We start from the raw sequence: 22,618 nt of genomic DNA on the forward strand, positions 1-22,618 counted from the left end.
TGTATAATCTGAGTTTGTCCTGATTCAACCGTTCAAAGTGTTGACACAACCACGGACACACACACACACACACACACACACACACACACACACACACACACCCCAATAAACGGAGGGGACAAATGGAGGGGTGTGAAAATCCACCACTGGCTTAACACCACATCGACAGAGACCTCTTCCTCTCCTCCCTCCTCCTTCACCTCCTCAACATCCCCCCCTCTTAATCTCTGGCACTCGCACTTTTCTGTAACCCTGCTTCTTCTTCTAGTCCTTCTTCTTGTTCATCGGAGAGGAATGTGTCAGTTTGACCACATCATTCCCTGCATCTTTCCATCCACTGCCAGACTAGCTCCTTCAAAATGTCTCTCCTCTGTGTTTTGGTTGCTTTGGCTTTTTCTCCATTTCTCCCTATGTGTATATTTCTGTTCTGTTTGTGCGAACAAATGAGGCTGTGTAAGCAAACGCAGTCTGTTTCCACTATTTTCAGCTTCGACTGGAAATTTTTATACAAAAGCCGAGCGCTTCGGACAACCAAAAAAAAAAATAAAAAATAAAAAATAGTTCAAATCATAGAAGACATAATTAGAATACAAAATTAGAATATCAAATAACATAAATCAGAGTATTCATGCTTTGTATGTATGAAATAAAACATGTTAACAGCTGAGCAAGTAGAGATGAAAACCATATCACAAGACTTTTGTTGACTTAAATAAAATGAGAACAGAAAAATGATGTTTCTAAGCCTCAAAGTACATTTTAAAAAATTCTAATTTCAGGCTCATGTCTAAAAGAACAATCATTTCCTTTCAGAAAAACCTTCTTCTAAAAACTCCGACAAACTCTCCATCATCGGCTATTTTCAATCAAAAACTGCCAAGTGAATTTGAACAACAATTTGATTTAAAAAGAAGAGAAGAAGAAAAAGAGGAAAAGGGGAAAAAGTGTTGAAAAGTAGAAGAAGAGTAAGTTCAGTGAGAGGATTAAAGAAGAAGCATGGGTGAAGAAGGCGAGCGGACACTTACAGAGACGCAGGAACCGAGAGCATCGCGACCACCGAGGCTGGAGAGCACACACACTGGCAACTCACACACACTCCGCTCCGCAGAGAGACTACTGCTCGACACACAGACACACAGACACACACACACACACACACACACACACACACACGGAATGGAAGATACCCCTCTATAGCTCACACACATATATCCACATACGAACGCATACACACACATATACGCACACACACACACGGCCAGAGACACAGTGATGGAGTGCATTACTGGAAAGCAAGAGTTTTAAGCGCTCTCCTCCTAAGTCATTGTAATCCCTGCATTTATCTCCATACATTCTGCTTTTCGGTGTAATCCTTTAAATTTTTAATTCCTCCTAGCTGTTGTTATCTTTTTTTTTTTTTTTCTCTCCTCAACCACTTTGCCGGATTGAACGGTTTATTAAAAACACATTTTTGCCACATCTAAAATGTGTTCTTAATTCAAAGGGTCCCCTGAAATCCTCCCTCTCCCCAACCCCACCGACCCCAGTTTATCTCGGAACAAAAGATTAGTTTCATCGGGCAAAACAGAGCGCTACTTTAATGCAATAAAAGTCAAGTAGGAGAAGGGTGTGTTTGCGTATGTTAGTATTAAAACGCCGGGTATTATAACATAATCTGTCTCTCACAGCATTAGCATCAAACAGCCATTATTCCACAGGCAAAAGCCACTTGTGTTGACAGTGTCGGAAAAATGGCAAGGTTAGAAGGTTCGCATCTCTAAATGAAGCGGGCCCGCACAAACATCAGAGGGGCACAGTGAGATTACCATTAGCATAAGGCAAGAAAACAACAACAACAACAACAACAACTACCATGCAGATTGACAAAAGGATTACTGAGGGGTTTGCATGTATTGAATTTGGATTAGGTGAAAAATAAATCACAAATAATTAAATGTCAAAAGATGAGGCTGAGCAGGAGGGCAGTGTGCAAACATCACAAATTCGGATTGAAAAAGTTCTTCATTTGTCTTTATCTTCATTTTTTTGTCTTTAAAAAAATGAAGGAATTCTCTATATCGTTTTGACTTGTTGTAAGCACCAGGCTGTTAGAGAAAGTCAAGTATAAACAGCTCATAGAGTAAAGCAGAAGTTAATAAAGTTAATACAGTTGTGGTGAGCAGTGGAGATGAGAAGAGAGGAGGGGATCACACATTCTGACTTTGACACAAACACACACACACATCTCTCTTTAAGTGTCTCTTTCCCGCGTGCGCGCGCGTGCGCACACACACACACACACACACACACACACACACACACACACACACACACACACACACACACACACACACTACCAGTTTAAGCACTTTGTCTATGGAGGTATTGAATTGAATCAACATAACTGAGGAGGAAAGGAGGGACAGTTCTGTTACTTCTAGGAAAAACATGCATGAATACACACACACTTTTATTTATTTATTTATATATATATAATGCCTGCTTTGCCCCGGCTTTGCATATGGTATCTCTTTCAAAAGAATAGGAGTCAATCATCAACTCTCCTTTACCATCTCTGACACTGTCACACACACACACTCTCCAGCCTCAAACTGACTCGCCGACTCGTTGAGACACTTGCATGCTTTACACACACACACACACACACACACACACACACACACACACACACACACAGACCGAGTCTTCTCTTCACACACATGCCTTTCTACTTTCTAGCCCTATCCTCCCTACCCTCCCTAGCTCTGTCCCGCTTTGTCCTGTCCTCTGTCTCTGTGGGCTCCACGTGAATGTGTGTGTTTGTATGTGTATGTGTGTGTGTGTGTGTATGTGTGTGTGTGCGTGTGTGTGTGTAAGAAAGCGGTACGTACCTGTTACACTCCTGAGGTAGCTCAGGCTCAGTGAGCATGCTGGAGTAAGGGTCCGTGTCTCTTGTCAACAACAACATAAAACAGTCCCACAAATGCTCAGATGAATAAGGTTAGTCTCCCCAAAACAAAACGGGATAGAAGTGATCCTTCAACCTCTCACACACACTGCTGATTCTCGTTCTCTCTCTCTCTCTCTCTCTGTGTTCCTCTCTGTCTCTCTACTCACACACACTTTCAGCCTTACACCCTCTCTCACTCTCTCTCTCTGCCTCTGTCCCTCCTCTTCTCCCTCCCTCGCTGTAAGCTGTGAGATCTAGGCTCAGCTCTTAAAGGGCCAGCAGCAGAGCCTCTTACTGTGTCGCCCAGTGTGTGTGTGTGTGTGTGTGTGTGTTTGAGAGCAAAGGGGAGGGGCCATTTGACCATAGGGCTCATCACTCTGAGTGCAAATGCACAGCAGTGCTGCCCCCTTCCTCAAGTCCATCTCTCTCTCTCTCTCTCTCTCTCTCTCTCTCTCTCTCTCACATACACACGGTTTTCACACACTCAGACAACACTCACAGATCATGTAGACACACTTCAGAGTGATTAGACCACAGCAAGCCCTCATGCACTTTATTATGCAACAAGAAGCAAAATGAATCAATCAGTTCAACTAAAGTAAACTATTTGAAGCATAAGCACTTTTCTGTCTGTTCCATTTGCTCTGCTTTTATAATTTTATGTTTATGGTTCCTCTGGGATTTAAGTTGTAATACATGTTTTCCTCTACCACAAACAGAAATTCTATGAATGAAGAGGTAAATACTAGAAAAATGTTCAAGTGTTTTTTGCAGCTTTTTGCTTCTTTTGGGTTGAGGTTGCAACTTGGTGGTGTTCCGAAATTGGTTATTTTGTCGGACCAGCAGTTCAGAACCCAATTATATTACTCAATTACTCCACTTTAAGATCCTCGAACCAGCAGATATTTGGAATTTGTCCTCAGTAAACTTTTTTCGATTGCTGTTATTTTGCCACAAACTCAAAAAAAAATTATGTGGATTGTCTGTTCTATGAGTCATTAATGTTGTTCCAAAGGTAGTTCACATGAACACATCTACTGTATTTTATTAAGGCTTGCATCAACAGAGCATAAAAACACTCCTCTAATTGTCTTATTGGATGTTCACATATGAAGGGTTAGTATCTTCCCATATAATGGACTCTTATTTCTCCCTTTCAAAGATAGTTTTTAAGAGGGGTAATGACAGTACATTGTGCTTTAACTGATTACAATACATTGCAATACTGATAGACCTTTAAAACATAAAGACACAATCACAACTGCAGCCTGGAAACCTCTGTTAAAAGTGATAATCTACCTTATAGTTTTCACGGTCGGAACAAAGAAAAGAGAAGCTAAAAGTAATACTTTTTACTGCATATTTAAAATGCCTTAGAGATCACCCGTGCTTAATTAGTTAACTGGTGTTGTTCCAGCCTCTTTTACTGTCCCTTTGGTTCCACTATGTTAGTAAAGTGAAGCTGTATCGTGCTTTTCACATGATTGGCTTCGCTAACAGAATCAAGTAACAGAACAGTGGACGTAAAACAAGCCTTGACACTAATATATTGATTAATATGAGGTACCCTGAGCTCGAAGCAATTATATTCTCTCTGCGGCAGCTGGATGCCCTGCTACAATGTCCAAAAAAGTTAAATCACATCTCTGATGCATTCAAATAATAACAATGCATCTCTAAATGTTATTTACTTTTTACTGATTGTCATTATGATCAAACAATAATGTTTGGGGAGACCTTGAATTCATGTAAGAACTTACATATAAACTTTATTGGCACTATATTTGTCTATCTTGAAATAAATTGTACTTTCTAACATTTTTTCTCCATCACTGTCGATTGAGTCCATGTTCACCCTTTCTCCCCCTCCTACCAGCCCCATGTTTAAATACAGGAACATTTGTAGCCATTAGTTTAAATAGAATGCGTTAATATGATTTTTCTATGCCATTAGGTATTAATGTAGAACAACGACAAGGACCAGCCTTGCAGGTATAATGCATTTTGTTTTTATGCAGCAAGAAGAGGCAGACATTTGAGTCTGCGAGATGGAACAGTTTTGTTGAAGAGAAGACAGCTGAACACTTTCAACAGAACATATGCTGAAGCTCACATACATGAATGAACACACACACACACACACACACACACACACACACACACACACAAACTGACTGAAACCCTCACCAATCACCCACACCCATTGTGTCCTCAGGTGTATGTACTGTACAGTGTGTGTGTGTGTGTGTGTGTGTGTGTGTGTGTGTGTGTGTGTGTGTGTGAGTGAGTGCATGCTGCTTCCAGCCCTTAGAGCTGTCAGTCACTATTAGGACTGTGTGGTCTACGTGTCACACATACGGCCAATCCAGCTATTGCAGCTATTGTTCTGGAGAGCACAGAGAAAAGCAGAGCTGACAGACTGCCACTTCTGTGATACTTTAACACACACACTCAGACTCAGACTCAGACACTGACACACACACACACACACACACACACGCACACACGCACACACACACACACACACACACACACACACACACACACACACACACACACACACAGGAAGAAGTAGAGAAAGCGAGCCCCCTGTCACTGTATCTACTGCACAGTGTCACACACACACACACACACACACACACACACACACACACACACACACACACACACACACACACACAGTGCACCACCAGTGCCAGTTCTCTTTTATGTATTTTTTTACATTAAATAGAACCCTTCACAGCATCTGATAACATTACAGACGGGACCTTACTCGTTGTCTGGTGTTAGTTGCATTCAAAGACCTGCCAAACCTGACAAAGTGGGTTTTTTTTTTTTAAGATTTGGACCGCAGTATGTTTTTTTGTTTTTTTAAATGAGATATTCTTTCGAGAGCAACTGAGGCTGGGAGTATCATGGGAAATCAACTTGCACTAATGTGACCTCATCCTTTAATTAGGTAGGAAAACATCTCTCTTTATTACATGCATAAAGATACATTCACACAAAGCCATTAGGCAGACTGTTAACAAAGATATCAATTACCACCTTTACATTGCTAGAATTTATATAAGTTTGTATTCGTACAGTACATGTATATAAGACAGCAATAGGAATATGTCAACATCAACAACAATCTGTGGAATTAGTTTTCTATTTACCTAATGCAATTCATGGTCAAATGGAGAGAATACAGTGGGAGGGCTAAATCTAATCACATTCCCCGACTAAACTGTGCTCCGATTCGAAACTCTCCTTGGCCCCGTAAACAGCTGCAAAACCAATGATAACCTCATTTGTGCATTACAGAAACTTAATTTCTCCATTATGCGGCTGATGGTCAACATACCGGAGCAGAGCTGACCTGGGCAACCCGCTATGGAATGAGCCTTGTGTTTGTCATATTTTGAATAGACGTTTATATTGTTGCCATTCACACATTTGGTATGGCTAATAGCCACTTTCAGACTTTACTTTGCCATGAACTTAGCCGTAAGTCTATCTGACTTGACAATGGATTATATAGTAGATGTAGGCGATAATACAGAAGATACAGAGGATAATGCAACAGTGAACATACCTAAGCGTTAGAGTGTGCATAGAAAAATGTTTCTAATGAGCTTGTATCAATCAGCCTGAGGTCAGGGTTTTCTCATGAAGCCATGCTGCAAAGAAAGAGTGTTTCAAAAGCATAGACAGGCAGGACGACAGAGAAGACATGGAAACAAGCTTGGCACAAAGTTCTCTCGGGGTAATCAGCCTCTCAGGTGTAAGCCATTGTCTGCAGTTCAAACACGTTGCTGAGGAATATTAATGAACAAGGCCACCGAGGTGTATTGCGTTCTCGATGAGGGAACAAGAAAATGAAAATGGACTGTTTTGCGGAAACAAAAGGGGCCAGTTAAGTGATTCATAGGTTCATAATGTGATCTGTGTTTTTTGAGAGGGCTAGAGGGAGGTGACATGAGAAAGCTGCTTGTACAAGGACAGGCTATGCAACACAAACACACACCAGTGTTTCCGCTGGTAACATTCTGCTGTGGTGGGCCAACCCCACAAAAAAGAACAAGAAAAATGGTAGTTACTGGATGTAATGTTAACTTCAGTTCTATGAGTGTGAGGGAAGAGGGAGTGAGATGGCGCTTGGTAAGAAAGATGCAACCCATAACTAATTTTTTAGTGTATAAAAATGCAGCGCCATTTCAAGACATTTCATAGACCAGACGTTTGCAAAACGGACCTGCTGATGCGCATTCAACCCGTGCTTGACCCGTTCATATGAGTCAGCCGTCACTCTGTTTGTCACTGTTAGTAGAGACTTCAGTCTGCAGCGTAGTTCATACACTTCACTGACAAACCAGAGAACTGTAGAGTGTACATTCTGCTTTGTGATCAAAAAAGTTTTTGTATCACGTCTACACTTCTGTCCATCCTCAAAATCTCTCTCTCTCTCTCCCTCTTTCTCTCTCATCATCATCACAGGGAAGCTAATAATGTAATGCGCAGATAAAACAGATAAAAAACAAAGCAAATCCTCTTACCCATCACAAATACTTATGAACATTGTCCCCACGCCATCCCTCTCGTTCCACAGGAAACACTGCACACGCGTGCACACACACACACACACACACACAAATGATGAAACGGACTATCACAGAGAGACAGGAACAAAAAATACCCAGAAGGAACAGCAAAAATTCACAATGCTGCAAGAACGCACACACACACACACACACACACACACACACACACACACACACACACACACTCATGTTCAATAAAACACACACTCATGCACAAACACAGGAAAAAACACACGGACAAGCAAGCATGTACACACACACACACCACACACACCACACACACACACACACACACACACGAACACACACACACACACACACACACACACACACACACACACAGAGAGTCCATTACAATGAAACCGTTGATGGGAGGCCCCTGTGTCGGGACCCTAACAGCTGTAGTGCATTAGGGGCCGACCATGTGCAGGGGCAGGGAGAGACCAGCAGTAAACAATCCAAAAGCCTGAAGACACACACACACACACAAAGTCACACACACTTTTTCCGCGACATATTATGCAAATGCGGAGACACACGTTGAACACAATGTGGCATATCAGTAGCTATGGACCTGGAGAGGGTTTTCTGTAGAAAACCCTAGAAAATGACACTGTTTGCATTTAAATCACAGAGAAATGAGCACGCTAGGGCTTGTTGAATATTGCTGTGCCGTGAATCAAAATTCTAGGACAGAGCAGCCCAAAATCTGGCAATGTTTTTTAGAATTCCAATCGTAGCCATTTGCCACGAGATGAAAATGGTCAGCAACTGCGTTATGAATGATGTTGATACTGATGATTGATTATTCAGCCCGCTATCCAAAAGATTTAGCTTCATGTTGTATGAAGCCGCAGCACACAATTGACGCCCAATGCCGATGTTCAGTGCCAGTGCAGGAAGACGTGAGCCAATTACTGTATGTAGCAAGGCGGAAAGTGAGGCTGTGAAGGTTGGAGCGATGGATGGGTGTGTGCCGGAGTTTGTGTCACAAATTAACAATTTAAGTTGGCTTTTTTGATACATGTAACAACAATCTCTCCACTACTTTAACCATGTGGTAGTTGCCATATACAGATATTGATATGGTCCTCATCAGCGGATGTAGTTTGTTCAGTTGTCATGGAAATGTAGATGTTCAAACTTCCCATAATTTTGAGCACCTCGAGGACTTTTTCGTCAACTTTGGCTCAAAGGTTGAGAGAAAAAGCAGTTGCCAAAACAGTTCTGTCAAGGGGGATATAAATCTAGGTGGAGAGATAATATCATGAAAACTAAATGAGAGATAAAATTGATTAATTGAACATCAACCTTTTGCAGAATCGTTCAATATCAACATTGTGTCTGGTGATAGGGACCCTACAGTGGTGCTCCCTCAGGATAAGCTACCAGTGGAATAACAGTGGACTGAGTAAAGCTTACATCAGTCACAGTTATAACTTTGTCACCCACAGCAGCTCAGCTATGCCAGCATTAATACATTAATGACACCGAGACACAACAATGGAAAGAAAACCAAAAGGAAAACTTGACTAGTGTCAAGTGAAGAGATGCCTTATTTCAATCGACAAGTCAACAAAAGCACCCAAAACCAAAATGCATTCAAAACGTGCAGGGAAAACGTAGATCTAAATATACGTCTTACTGTTACCCTACAAACTTATGTTTTTGACATTGTATCAGATATCATATTCTAGGCTACATCCTAGGACAGTCTGTCAAAAATATCAGATAAGATCAACAATTTAGAATTGAGCATGCGGTCTCTCGCTCGCAGCTCGTCTCAGTCTCAGGGTGGGTTCATATATCAATACCTCTGGCATCTTTTCTTCTGTCTCTCTTCTTTCCTGGGAGAGGAGGAGAGAGGAGAGGCCAGCGTGGAGAGGCACTAGCCCCTGTGAAGTGGCTTTATCGTGGGGAGACACGTGCAGGCAAAGGACCCCGTCTGAAGGCTGAGTGGCAGGCAGCAAAAGCCATTAAGATAGAGCCGCTATCTCTTGCTGCCAGGGCCCTTCTTAATAGAGGCGGGGGGCTCGGGCCGCTCTCATCCACACACACTCACATACACCTTCTATCCTGTGGTACTTGAACAGACATGCAGTGACATGGATGTAGACATGTGCACGATCATTTACACTTACAAGCAACTCTTTCTCTCTGTCTCTGTGAGTCCATAGTGACAATGGTGGACGTAGCATCAGTGACGTCACCCACTGATTTGTGTACTGCCGTTTTGAAGCCTCGAGTTTGGCGATACGGGCGTCGCCATCTTGTTTTTTTGCAACCGTATGTGACTGATTTTTGACGAGAGGGTGGAGCTGGGGAGGATGACGCGGCCAACCCAGTGTTGCAATGGCTAAGCAAAACATCAAAGGCCCTGTTTACACGATGACACTCGCGGGTGAAAACGAAAAAATATTTTATCGGATGTGCCTTTCGTTTATACGCCGACGGCGTTTTTTGGGGCTTAAAAACGCAAAAAAGTAAAACCACCCTCCAGAGTGGAAATCTTAAAAACGCTCCACCGTCGCGTTACCGTCTAAAGGATAAAAGCACAAAAGTCTGAAGACAGCAGTGTGGAGAGAGATGAGAAAAAGGCGTCCAGGTAGTCTGTTGTTACGGAGTAGGCTACAGAAATTATAGGCCCGTTATCTTTCAATACATGTAATGGCTCAATATTTAAATGATTTCCACAATGTGGATAAGGTTGTTATAGTTCGATGACCATATGTAGGCTATTCATTTGAGCCAGAGTAGGCTACAACATTGTGGATGAAGAGAAAGAGAGAGAGCGAGTGGCAGTGGCCAGTGGGCAGAAGAGGGTCTGCTTCAGCCTCCTCTGCCCGCTGCCTCTCGCTCTCAAGCAGCGACTGAAGGGCTGCGAGGCTCAGGATATTGGTAGTGCTCCCATGGGTGCTGTACTGTGGCTTATCACGGTCGACTGTGCCGGTCACCATCCGACAAACATGTAACTCCACCTCCTCGTCTTTCCAGACAAGCTTTTGTTGTTTGCTTCGACATGTTTTGGTTTCACGCTACTAAGGCGAGAAGTAGAAGGAAGGTTCTATGTAGACGCGCGGCCTTGGTGGTGTTGGGTGGCAGTGCCACCTAGCTGCCTGGCATGCATACTACATCGAATTTCACACACTTTTGCGTCATCATATGCACGCAGATTTCCCCCCCAAAACTCTCGTCTAAACGCGGAATAAAAAGTGAGAACGCAACGGCACTTTTGCGTTTTCTCTTCAGATCGTTTCCGTTTAAACATAGCCTAAGAGGGAAGGTTTTTCAAGCTAAGCAGATTTTTTATTGTCGACATAATATCGATATATTGCCCAGGCCTAGCGACCAAATGTTCCAATGAACTTTGATGACGTGAAAACACACACTGAGAGGGTCAAAGTTCAAGATTAACGTGTATCCACCCCCCTAAAGCGTCCCTTGCTTTAATGTCAATTTAAAATAAATGGGACCATCGTTTACAAAATGAACACCATGCTGTATTGAAGAAGACTTGAAAGTAGCAATTGAAACAGACTTCTTTTTGTAACCAGTGAAGTCGCCCCCTGCCAGAAATTAGACAGAATTCAGGTTTTAGGCACTTCAGCTTTGTCCATTATTTTTACAGTCTATGGTGTCTGATGTCTGTTCCACCTCCAAAACCCATCAATTCCTGCACAGATTTGTTGGGTAGGTAGACAGGTAGAGACCAAAAGACAAATTGCTCTCTGCCACTTTTACCACCAGTAGGGTTGTGTCAGTAATGTGATGTAAAGTGCACACCATTCACTCTTTTTAGGATATCCAGGTATGAAGAGAACTACGCCTATACTATAAGTATAGACAGTAACCCTAACTTAACTATTAGTGATTTCAGATAGCAGATTCTTTTTCTGTCTCGGCTGATGGACGGCATTTTAGCCCATCCCTTTATTTGTCTAACTTGCAGACAGTCTTGATCAAGGTTACTGGATATGGACTGCAGTGTGTGCGGTGTTTCCGCAGCGAGTGCGCTACTCTAACCGCCGTGGCAAACACTGTAAACAAAGCTGTTTTCTTTCCCCGACAATGGCTGCGTGGAAAATTAATTAACGATCTGTACTCTTTGTGCGAATCGTAACTCACTCCTAATTAGCTGGATTTTCCCCCTCCTCTCTCTTGAAAACATCAAGTCAGTTAATTACGGCTGAGAGGAAAAACAGACTGTTTTCTGGTGTCACTTATTTATTAGTAATCTTTGGTGCTGTGAGTGAGCGAGCGGCTGGAGCAGACAATGCGAGAAGTGAATGAAAGGGAGTCTGTGTCACAGCAGGGTTAATGAAACACTAGCCTGGGAAGAGAAATACAAAAAAAAAAAGTGAATGATTTACAAAACAAAAAAATGACCGGTCCAGTCCAGATATCTAGGAAACACACACATGCAAACACAGACAACAAAAAAAGTATTCATACACGTGCGCACAAACACACAAATACACTGCAATTAAAAAACAAATTAAAAAAAAAAAACCCTCTGAGACTTTTCCTTGAACTTTTCCTCTCTCTTCAATTAACAGCAAAATAAAGCCTTTGACTGACTAAAATCAATCTGCAGTGAGAAAGGAATGAGATTAATTGAAATATCTGTGAGGAAAAAAATCTGCTGGCTCAAAGCAGTGAGGATGAATGGCAGAAAGAGATGGACATGGACTTCATCCACCAAGCAGCCACTTGTGTAAGACAGTTAGATACATGACGGTGCAAGATTATATTTCCATTAAAAACAGCCATTAAGCAATACTTAATGCTCATTGGAAGCAATGTGAGGTTCAGTGTCTTGCTCATGAAGGACAACACAAGCAAGTGACAATGCAAAAACTTAAATTGATAAAAGGCCTCGGTGTTGACCACATCGATTGGATTTATAGGGAGAGAGTCCTAAAAATAGCAGCCAATTGGAGATTCCCCTAGGGAGCCATAGACAGGGTGGTGGTAGGGGGGTGGAGGGGTGAAGCTGCCAAGCAGCATAGACTGGAATGAGAGCAGAGAGAAGAAACTGATTACATGGTTTAAATATAAAAAAAATAAATAAAAAAAAAACTTCAGTTAAGATGACCATTGGATGACCAGAAAGCCTGTGAACAAATCCCAGTGAAAATCATTGGCTCATAACTGAGAGGTTGAGCTCCAAAGTGATGACAAACTAGAATGATAGTCTTCCCTGCTTGTCTTTAGCTTCATTACAATACAACATTCACGACAAACACAACAAATCACCTAAAAAGAAGTCTTACAGGGCAAGAATCATTATAAAACCTGTCTTTCTGGTTCACATTTATGGTTTTCCTGTGAAATGAGGGAACATAACTGCCATTTCAGGTACTCTAAAGACTTGGCTGAAGGCGAATCAACTATGTGATCATTGATCCTTCTATACCATGAAATTTATATATTTTTGTATACTGGGTTATACGTTGTGTAATGCTTGTTATATGTTGTTTGTTGTTAAGTTTATATCTGTTTTGATAGTATTGTCTGTATTGTCTATATTCTCTATATAGGCTGTGTCTCTCAAGCCGTCTACTTGCACACTTCAAACACTTAGTTTTAAGTATATAGTGTAGATAATGCAAAAAGTCAGTGCACTGAAAGTACCCGGATGACCCCCTAAAAACGGTCAAAAAGTTCAGTGTGGAACGACGGACACTACGCGCACTAAACGGGCGCCATCTTGACTACAAAGCGGAAAGGGGAGGGACCAGGGACGTCAACCGGCAGCTGACTGGACGCGTCACGTGGGTCTGGCTTCTCCCGGATTTCACAACCGAGCATAATGGCGGCTCGTTCAGAATACGATCTCGTATTTTACGAAAATAGTTCACCGAAACGTGTTTCTGAAAACATTTTAAGCGAGAAATAGGCCATGCAGTTGCTGAATCTGTCTGTTTTTTTTATCGACAAAGGTCAGTTTAAAAGATTTTCCTCAGATTTTGAGAGGCGGCGAGCTGAGCCGACCGCTCGTCATTTCCAGTAAGTGTTTTAACGTAAGTGTTCCTTATGGGACAATACTAACCATAGAAAGTGGGCACTACGGCAGTAAGTGGTCAGTCCACATTAGCAGTGTACTGACGGAAGTATGCGGAATGAGACACAGCCATTGTCCTTTTATCTCCCTTGCCTAGAGACCACGTATGTAAATTAGCTGTATAGCTAACTCTGGTACAGGGCTTGAACTGTGCATGGTCCCTGACAAATAAACTAATAAACTAAAAACTAAACTAAAACTCTCACTTTTCCCTCCAAATAAAGTGCTTTAGATAATCCGGCTAAACGCCTGTGGCTTATTTACAACCACCTGACCACTTTTGTTTTATTGCCCCATCAATTCCCCATCAATCTTTATCCTGAAACAAACTCAACCATCTATCAATTCTCGTCCGTTTCAAATGTCAACAATGAACTGTGATCCTATCCTATTTTGTGCACGTAATGAGTGGGGGTTTGTCGGGGAAGAAGGAAACTTTAAAAAAGGTTTTTGATCCCTCGTGCCGTCCAGGACAATAGATGAATAATTTCCTGGGCACAATGGATTCTTTCCCCTGACAGAAGTAACTAAAAGTTGATTCCCAGTCTCATTATATCACAGAGATAAGGGCTAGCAAAACATTTTTAAATATGAAAACACAGCGGATTATCACTTTGAGACTCCCTGAGCTTTGTTCTTATCCCCAGGAGCTGATGTTCTTTCTCTCTACCTCTTCATCTCCCTCTTCCTCCTCCATCACAGTTGCTATCTCTCTCTCCCTCTTTTCTCATTCTTCCCCTTCTTTCCATCCCCTAGCCCCCCTCCGGTCCCCCTCCACCTCAAAGCTGTCAGGATGCTGCCTTCTTTTGGTCTGAGGCTGAATGGGGGGATTTGGCACCATTCCCCCCTCTCCGCAGCCCGGTTTTTCTTCTTAAGAGCACACATGTTTATGCACCAAATCTCTGCACTTTGTGTTTCTCCACGTCAAGGCACAAGCTCAACCCTGGATTGATGCGCCCAGGCAGCCCCCTGTGGACTTGCTCTGAGGGAGAAGGGGGATGACAGAGAGAACACAGAGAGAGAGAGAGAGAGAGAGAGAGAGAGAGAGAGAGAGAGAGAGAGAGAGAGAGAGAGAGAGAGAGAGAGAGAGAGAGGGAATCTAGAGTGAAGAGGAAATGATTTTCTGATTTTCTACACAGGCTTTGTGGTCCTGGAAGGCTGTTTATATGTGTTTTTTAAGTCCATTGGTGAGAACAAGAGGAGAGGAGATGGTGCTATCTGCTGCCTGAGGCCTATGCTGAGCCTATATATTTAAGCCCCCTCTGTTCCTTGCTTAACAATAACGCCTACTAGTTTTAATTTAATTCTGTCATTTTTTTACTAAATAATCCACTTCCATTTTCTATGTCACAGCTGGAGAAATAAATCTAATCTCATCGCACAGCAGACTGGGTGTGAGGTTTGACACTTGAGTTTTTCTTTTCTCTTTTTCATCTTCAAAGCCATGTGTGATAAAGAACAATAGAGACAGAAGTGTGTGTGTGTGTGTGTGTGTGTGTGTGTGTGTAGTTTACAGAAGGGCAGGTAGTGCATGGGACATGCATGGAAGCTTATTTTTGTACGTGTGCGGCCGTGCATGTATGTGTGATGGTGGAGCGAGCGTGATTTCAGGACATAAAAAAAGATGCCAAAGTAGTGACAAAATGAATGAAAGGTATGAAATATGAGTAAAACTAGTTAAGGATTCTGAGAGAAAAGAAAAGAAAAGAGAACAGGAGAAAGAGAACAGCTCTGCTTGAGGTTTAAGGCTAGTAGCCAGTTGGCCTGTGGCCACTCCAGATGTGGCCAGCTTCCTAAACATCTTACAACCCAGCAGCATCCGTTAAGCAGCATGGAGCCTACACCCACACACCGTCATTACCAGACCACAACTCCCCACCTTTTTATAGAAGCTATTTACATCAGATTTCTATATTGGTTCAATGTGTAGCCATGGCTGTGTTTGTGTCCTCTTAGTTTGACCTACGACCATGAGACATCCCCACAGGCATGTGGCACATTAAGTAACCGCTTTTTAATGTCCTTTCATTGTCTATTATTCACTGTATTCTTTCTGTGTACACTGATTTAATAATTAGTTGTATTTAACACTTGAGGCTATGCAGAAGAGAGGAGTCTTTTCACACCTTGGTATGTGACGAGGGTCACTTTCACACCTTGAGTGAACCTTTCACACGCTTCATGCATGTCATGATTTTGCCTGTTTCCATTGCATTTTTGTCGCATTTGGCTTGACTTTTGATGCACCAACTTTTCCACCTCATCCAAGCATTAGACTGTACATTTTTCGGTGTTTCCACTGAGCGGTTTTTTTTTTTATGTGCAAACTGAAAATGAATAAAAACAGGTGGATAAAAATGCACTTACAAGCATTTTGCAAATGAACCCGGAGCTGTAAACCCCTATTTTAACGATCTAAGCGCGCTGCGTTAAGCGCCTGGCGCAGGTGCGTTTAGGGCATGTACGAATCCACTTTTGCTAGTTTAACGGCGGAAAAAAGGGGTCTGTGCGCCAGGCGCATGGTTCAAAAGGGTTGTACTTAGTGTCTTAATGAATTCACAGATGTGTTTTGGGCGTAACATGCAATAAACCAATCAGAGTGTCATCTCCCATTCCCTTTAAAAGCCAGGCGCGTTTGGACCTTGGCGTATTGCTATTATGAAGGCGGATTTGCTGAGCAGGAAGGAGAGATTTCCAGGAGAAGAAACTGATCTGCTCGTCTGTGAAATAAATCCGCGATCATATTTTTAATCTTTTGCATGTTTGTGTGCTGCTGCGCGTTCCTGTGTGTGTAACAAGCATAGTGTGCGCGCGCTGTGCACGAGCCTAGGCGCATTTTACTAATGCGCTGTTAAAATAATAATGAAATGCTGCATTATTGACTTTAGAACAGGGTTTTGTTAGTCAATGGCGTGATCACTTCCCGCTGCCTCAGGTATTCACCTGAACACACCTCCCTGTGAGACCAGCATGCCCATGGGCGCACAGATGGGCGTAGGTGCATCTGCTATTTAAACAACGTGGGGGCTGGACGAGAAATTGACAACTGCGTCGGTCTTAAACTAGCAAAAACACTTGGGCTTTGCGCTGCGCCGGGTGCAAGATAGGGCCCTCAGTCTTGTGGACTGACAGATAACTCACTGATTGGACCGTTTTGGCAACTTTCATCTCGCATCACCATCATCGCTACACAGACTCAGGGGATAAAAATCATATTACACATTATTGCGCCTTATGTGTATTTTATGTTCTTTGTTGTCACAAGGAGCAGACCAGGAAATAACTGATAATAAGTATGATTAGTCAAATCTGCAAATAGCCCTTACTTTATGAATAATGAGAACCAGACAGAAACAGGATAAAAAAAAAAGAAGCATGATACATTCCTGTTAAACCCGTTTCTTTTTCTGATCGATTAAACTTAAACCACAAATTACAGATCACTCATCAGATTGCTTGCTTAACAGTTCACAGCCAGAAAATGGATTTAATAGTAGTTTAGTTTTTTTTTTTTTTTTTATTATTCATGATGAAATCACATATCGACTATGATAAAATCGGATGGTCTGTTTTGCTTTCATACTACAGACAGACTGCACAAAAGACCGCTTGAAAGCCAACCAAAACCCTAGTCTCAATCCGGTTGTTTAGTCCGTTGTGTACTAGAGTTCGATTGACAGCTTTCACAACAGCCCCAGAGTTCAAATGAACTGCACCAAACAGGTTAGGTGTGCAAAAATACATGTATTAACAACATAATGCATGATTATGTTAACACACTTCAATCCTTTTATGTGCTTATGTACTGGTTAAACATAAGAGTGTTAAGAAATGCATGCCTTAGATTCTATTCCTTACATCCGAGCACTTCTACCCATGATCCATCTTTTGCCCACAGGAATACTACCAGGGTCGCTTTGAACCTTAACTCTTACTATTGGCTTCTTATAATGTGGGCGCTTGTGGAGCTGTTGACTCTTATCCAGCTGCTGCTCTCTTTGACTCCCTCTGGACTGCGGCTTCAAGCCTGATGATATATGATAAAAAATATATGCCAGCACACACTGTGCACAATATGCTCCTACATTTGTTTGAATTAAAGGAGAATCATCTTACAAGTCATACATTAGATGACATTGCCTGCGCTTTCTCTGCAGTATTCTGCACGCAGGGCCACCTTATGTTGTCGGGCACTAGCATGTCAATTCTTCATTTTTATCTAAACATACACATATTTTTATTTTGTTATGTGTGTGTTTGTTGTGGCAACCCCCGTCACCACCACTCAACCCCCACAAGCCCTCCTTTTCTCACTGTGGGAACACACTGGCACACAGATGGTTAAGCCCACCCTTGTGATGAGTGAAAAAGGTGGGAGGTGGGTGGGTGGGGGGGGGGTTGCTGCAGATGGCACAGAGGGCATCGCCAATCAGCCTACATGAACGTGCACACACACACACACACACACACACACACACACACACACACACACACACACAAACAGAAATAAAGAGGATAAGAGAACACACATAGGAGATGGATGTATGTATGGATAGAAAGTATAGGTGGGTGAGTCCTGTACCTCCGGGCGCGTTGTGTGCTGTGTACTTGCAATGGCTGGCGTTGATCTAGTGTGGCACACAAAGCCCTGGCATCTCGCTGGCACCTCTGCCCACGCCATGCCACACTGAGAGGCACGGCGAGGCCTGCCAGAGGGCCCTGGCAACACAGTGTGTGCCTCTGACTTTGTCTACATGTATATAAATGTGTGTTTCTATGAATTATGTCTAATGTTAATGTGCATTGCTGATCAGTACCTTAATCCCTAAATACGTGTGACAGGGTGCAATATGTATAAAGCAGGCTGCGTTTGAAGGTGTGTGTGTGTGTGTGTGTGTGTCTAAGTATGCATATACTGTGACCCAACCAAACACTGCACACTCCCACACACGCCAGCAGAAAAACACCGGTTCCCCTCTCTCATTAGGAAGGCCCTACCCAATGTCTCTAATGGCTAAGCCTTTGATATGCAATGACGACTAATTCCCTCCTGTGTTCCACTCTCTGCAGACAGCGCAGTCATTAGACCACGGACAAGGACACATACACACATCTAATCATTTAACCCGTCCAGAGGTTCTGATTCTCATCTGTCTTCACCTTACTTCATGAATTGTCTACCGGGGGACTCGCTCCCCTCACTTGTAATGTAAATAGAACAATATTTACATAAAAACATTTGAATTTATCATTAAAAAAATCGCTCTTCTTGATGTGGAATGCTCTTTAAGGCAATAAGGTGAAGCCTAATTTGCTCGTTGCACTGTTTGTCTTGTATGCATAAGTTATTTTGACATAAATCTCACACTGTAATGAGGCATAGAAATCCAAACATTCAAATGCACCTACTTTTTAAAAAAATGGTGAGGACAAACAGTATGCGAGCAGCAATGCAAGCAGCTACCTTTGTTGCTGCAAATATCGAAAGTTCTCATTGAAACTAAATGGTCTGGACCTTCCAAAATGTGAATGTAGAACCTTTCAATGTGTCTCTGCACAACATTAACGCTTTTCAAGTACTTTTAAGTATTGGCTGCTTGGAAACCAACATCAATGCAAAAATAGACCCAAATGAGATGTATTATGATATTGCGTTGCTTATATCTTTACATTATATTATATCATCAATCTTTTACACCTGGGTTCCTGTTTTCATCACTGCAGCATGAGAAAGGTCCATGCTTTCTAATGTATAAGTGCATAATTCATGCCAATCTTCAAAGCATTTCGATCAAACTTAAGACATGTTGCACGACTTTTCTCAAGCACTACATGCCCCATCAGCCTCACCAAATGTCCTCAGCTATTTTTACCCTCATGGTAGGAGGACAAGGTGGATTTACATTGAAGTTACATCCCCAAAAACATTCACATACTGTAAGTGCTTTCAGGGGCGTAGCACAACATTCTGGGCCCTGTAGAAAGGCATTCTCTACGGGGGCCCCTCCCCGCATCCACAGCTATTCATTCTAGCATCTTTTTGGGCCCTTCTCACATGAGGGCCCTGGGTACTCAGTCCCATTTCCACCCCCACTCTGACGCCCCTGAGTGCTTTACACCAAAACGCACATTACACATGCTGAACTAACATTTCATGTCAATCACTGTCAGTTGTACTGTGTCCTCACCTCTGTCATTACCTATTGATTTATTTCCTTTTCTCTCTCCTCTCATCTCTTCCCATAGTCCCTCCACCATCTCTCTCCCTCTCTTTCTAATCCAACCCCACTGCCATGCCCTGACTTTCGTTTAAATACTGTATATAGTAAATATTGTGTACTATACTACTGTAATCTGTTTTGTCTGTCTGTAACTGATGTTGTCCATTGTCCCTAACAGGTCCCTCTTGGGAATGAGACCCTGTGTCTCAATGAGATTAACCTGTATAAATAAAGGTTAAATAAAAAAAAAAAAAAAAACTGCCTTCCCTATGTCTATCCCGCCACCCACAGTCCCCACTTCACCTTAAACAGATACAGAACGCTCATCTCCTTGCCTTCTTCTTTCTCTCTTTTGTTTCACCCTTTTCCTACTCTCACCCTCTTCTCAACTTGTCTTTTCCTCTTCCCCCCTCCCTCTTCTACCCAACCCCAGTCTTGTTATCACTCTATTACTGTGTCCTCAGTTCATTCTGTAGCTATTAACCTGGTGAACAGCCTCACCCCTGCTGACCCCAGCCAGCTAATACAGCTTACACACACTCAAACTCAGCTGGCTGTATTGGCACACTTCCCTGCTCACGTCTGCCATCCCTAACCTTCGTTTTAGAAATCCTTCCTAATCGGCCTCTGTCTGTGAAAGCCTGTGACAGTGATTTTTATTTTTATTTTTTTCGTGGGGAGGAAGACGTGGAAGTAGTGGATGACTTCTGCATACAGAAAGGGGCCCATGCTGTGTCTCTAATGTCGAGACAATTCAACATTAAGATCAAGAGTTCACTAAAGTAATGAGGGGATCAAAGGTACATGAAGGAATGAACAATTCATCTAAATTTGACCAACAGCATACTCCTTATTATTAAAAGGCATGAAACAAACTACCAGATGAGTAAATCATGGTACGTGGTAAGTGAAGGGATGGTGTACAGTATCTGTTGAATAGTGACGCTGACTCAGAAAAGGGGCAGCGATTAGCAGAGGACTTGAAAGGGCTTTTGTTTGATACTGGCAACCGGCCTGGAAATGTGGCCATTAAAGTTCGACACTAGCGACGGTTGCCACGGTTACCACTAATCACCACTGCGTCAGTAGGTGAGGGTGAGAAGCCAAGGCTCCGGTCAGCTGTGGAGCAGTGCTCTGCGATGGACCAGGCAGGATGAGAGCGGGCAGACGGATTCTTGATGATTGAAGGTGGTCATGGGATTTAACGGGGGGGGGGAGACTGGGAGGCGGTCGTGTGGTGAAATCTATTTGGCCACCCTCACTGCTACTCCACATTTTTGCTCGACAGTCACCGATTGCTCAGCTTGTACCCGGAAGCTGACGTCACCTCAAAAGTAAGTTCCTGCCTGTGTTATACTACCCATAGTACCATACTATTTAGTATGCCAGAATAAGATTTAGTATGTCCCAATACATAGCATGTCAAATACACAAAGACACCAGGATGTCCTACAGCATCAGGTCGGATTTTGCAGAATGTAAGCCAGCATGCTTTTCTGGCTATTCTGATCCATAGTTCTTTTTGCGCAGCATATACTGTATGAGCCATAGGGTGCAATGTTACGGAGAAGTAGTATGTCCCGATTGTATGCATACTGCATGCAACAGTACATACTTTTTAAGGGCAGCTGCAGTACGTACTAAAAGTAAGAGTGTGTTTCACGTGACACAGTTGCTATTTTTGACTTAAGGTTATGTAGACATCCCAACACTGAAACACCTGGAAGCAACCAGCAACTGTGCAAACATCTGTTAAGCAGTTGCATTTTAAAGCTTCAGCCGGCAAGATCCTTATAAATAAATAGAAAATGTCAATCAACCTCTGAGGAAATGATTTATCCCCCAAAGGACACCCTGGAGATTCACCCTGCTCTCTATTTAAAGGAAGTGCTGCATTGAAACTTCAGAGCAAATAGTCAATACCTAGGCAAAACTGGACTCCCTACTAAACAGTTTGATCTTGCTTAAGCTGCCAGTTAACACTGTCAGAAGTGCTTGTAAGACGGCCGAGTAGCCTCGGAAGCCCCCTCCCCCCACATCTTTGTACTAATGTACTCGAGGAGAGACTGTTTGAAAATGTGTGCCGTTATCCCTATATTTAAACAATATTGCTTCTCCCTTTCGAGTGTGGCCTTTAAAAATGTATCTCATACAAACTAGTTAATGTTCGAGCATCAGCTGGCCCTCATAATCACAGCCATCAACATGCAATGCTGCCACTGCACCTTATTGTCAAAGATAAACCTGGTCAATGTTTTGCTTAGTTTAGTTTTGTTGAATAACCTCACACTCGAGGATTATTTCCTGACTCCTCATACAATGCCTTGGGACGTGGCTAAGATGTCTGCTGGCGAAGACACCCTGATTCTGTCAGTCATTGGTGTGTCCCGTTTTTTTATATGGGGGTACATTTAAAGATTTGAGTCAGCAACTCTTGATAACAAGGTTAGCTAAACATCCTGGTTATGAATGGACACACATTTCAATTACATTAAAAAACTTCAATCTACAACTTCAAGTGCATTGTTTTAGTCGAGTGTTTGAGGGGTTTACAGAGAAATTGCTAGTTTACAGTACGTGTGATGTGTAATTGGTTGTAGGAATCAATGTGTATCATATCATGGCATGCATCTAAAATGGTGCCATAAAACAAAATGTTTTTTTTTTTTTTGGTCAGATGTGAGTTCTGCAGCAGAGAAAGCGTTCTGACCCAGTGCTTCTAGAATACCCAGTACAAACAGACAGGCTTTGAGTAAGCACTGACACAATGGCTGTGTAATACTATTGTCCATTGCCC

The 22,618-nt window shown here is 42.5% G+C and overlaps 1 protein-coding gene across 12 annotated transcripts in view; it reads right to left on the reverse strand.

Annotated features, from left to right (window-relative positions):
* The window catches only part of sox5 (SRY-box transcription factor 5), a 239,235-nt gene that overhangs the window by 86,846 nt on the left and 129,771 nt on the right, over positions 1–22,618 (reverse strand). For 9 of the 12 annotated variants that reach the window (XR_004106102.2, XM_035995941.1, XM_031306181.2 and 6 more), the window contains exon 1: positions 2,892–3,152. The exons of 2 other annotated variants lie outside the window; for them this stretch is intronic. Coding sequence is in view for 9 of the 10 variants with exons in the window: in XM_035995941.1 (XP_035851834.1) it covers positions 2,892–2,968 (77 nt within the window). In the remaining variant the exon portion in view is untranslated. Of the gene's footprint in view, positions 1–1,025; positions 1,184–2,891; positions 3,153–22,618 lie in introns of those variants that run through there. One more of the 12 variants, XM_031306176.2, reaches the window with a different exon arrangement.

The sequence above is a fragment of the Sander lucioperca genome, chromosome 20 (assembly GCF_008315115.2).
Source record: "Sander lucioperca isolate FBNREF2018 chromosome 20, SLUC_FBN_1.2, whole genome shotgun sequence".
NCBI classification, from domain to species: domain Eukaryota; kingdom Metazoa; phylum Chordata; class Actinopteri; order Perciformes; family Percidae; genus Sander; species Sander lucioperca.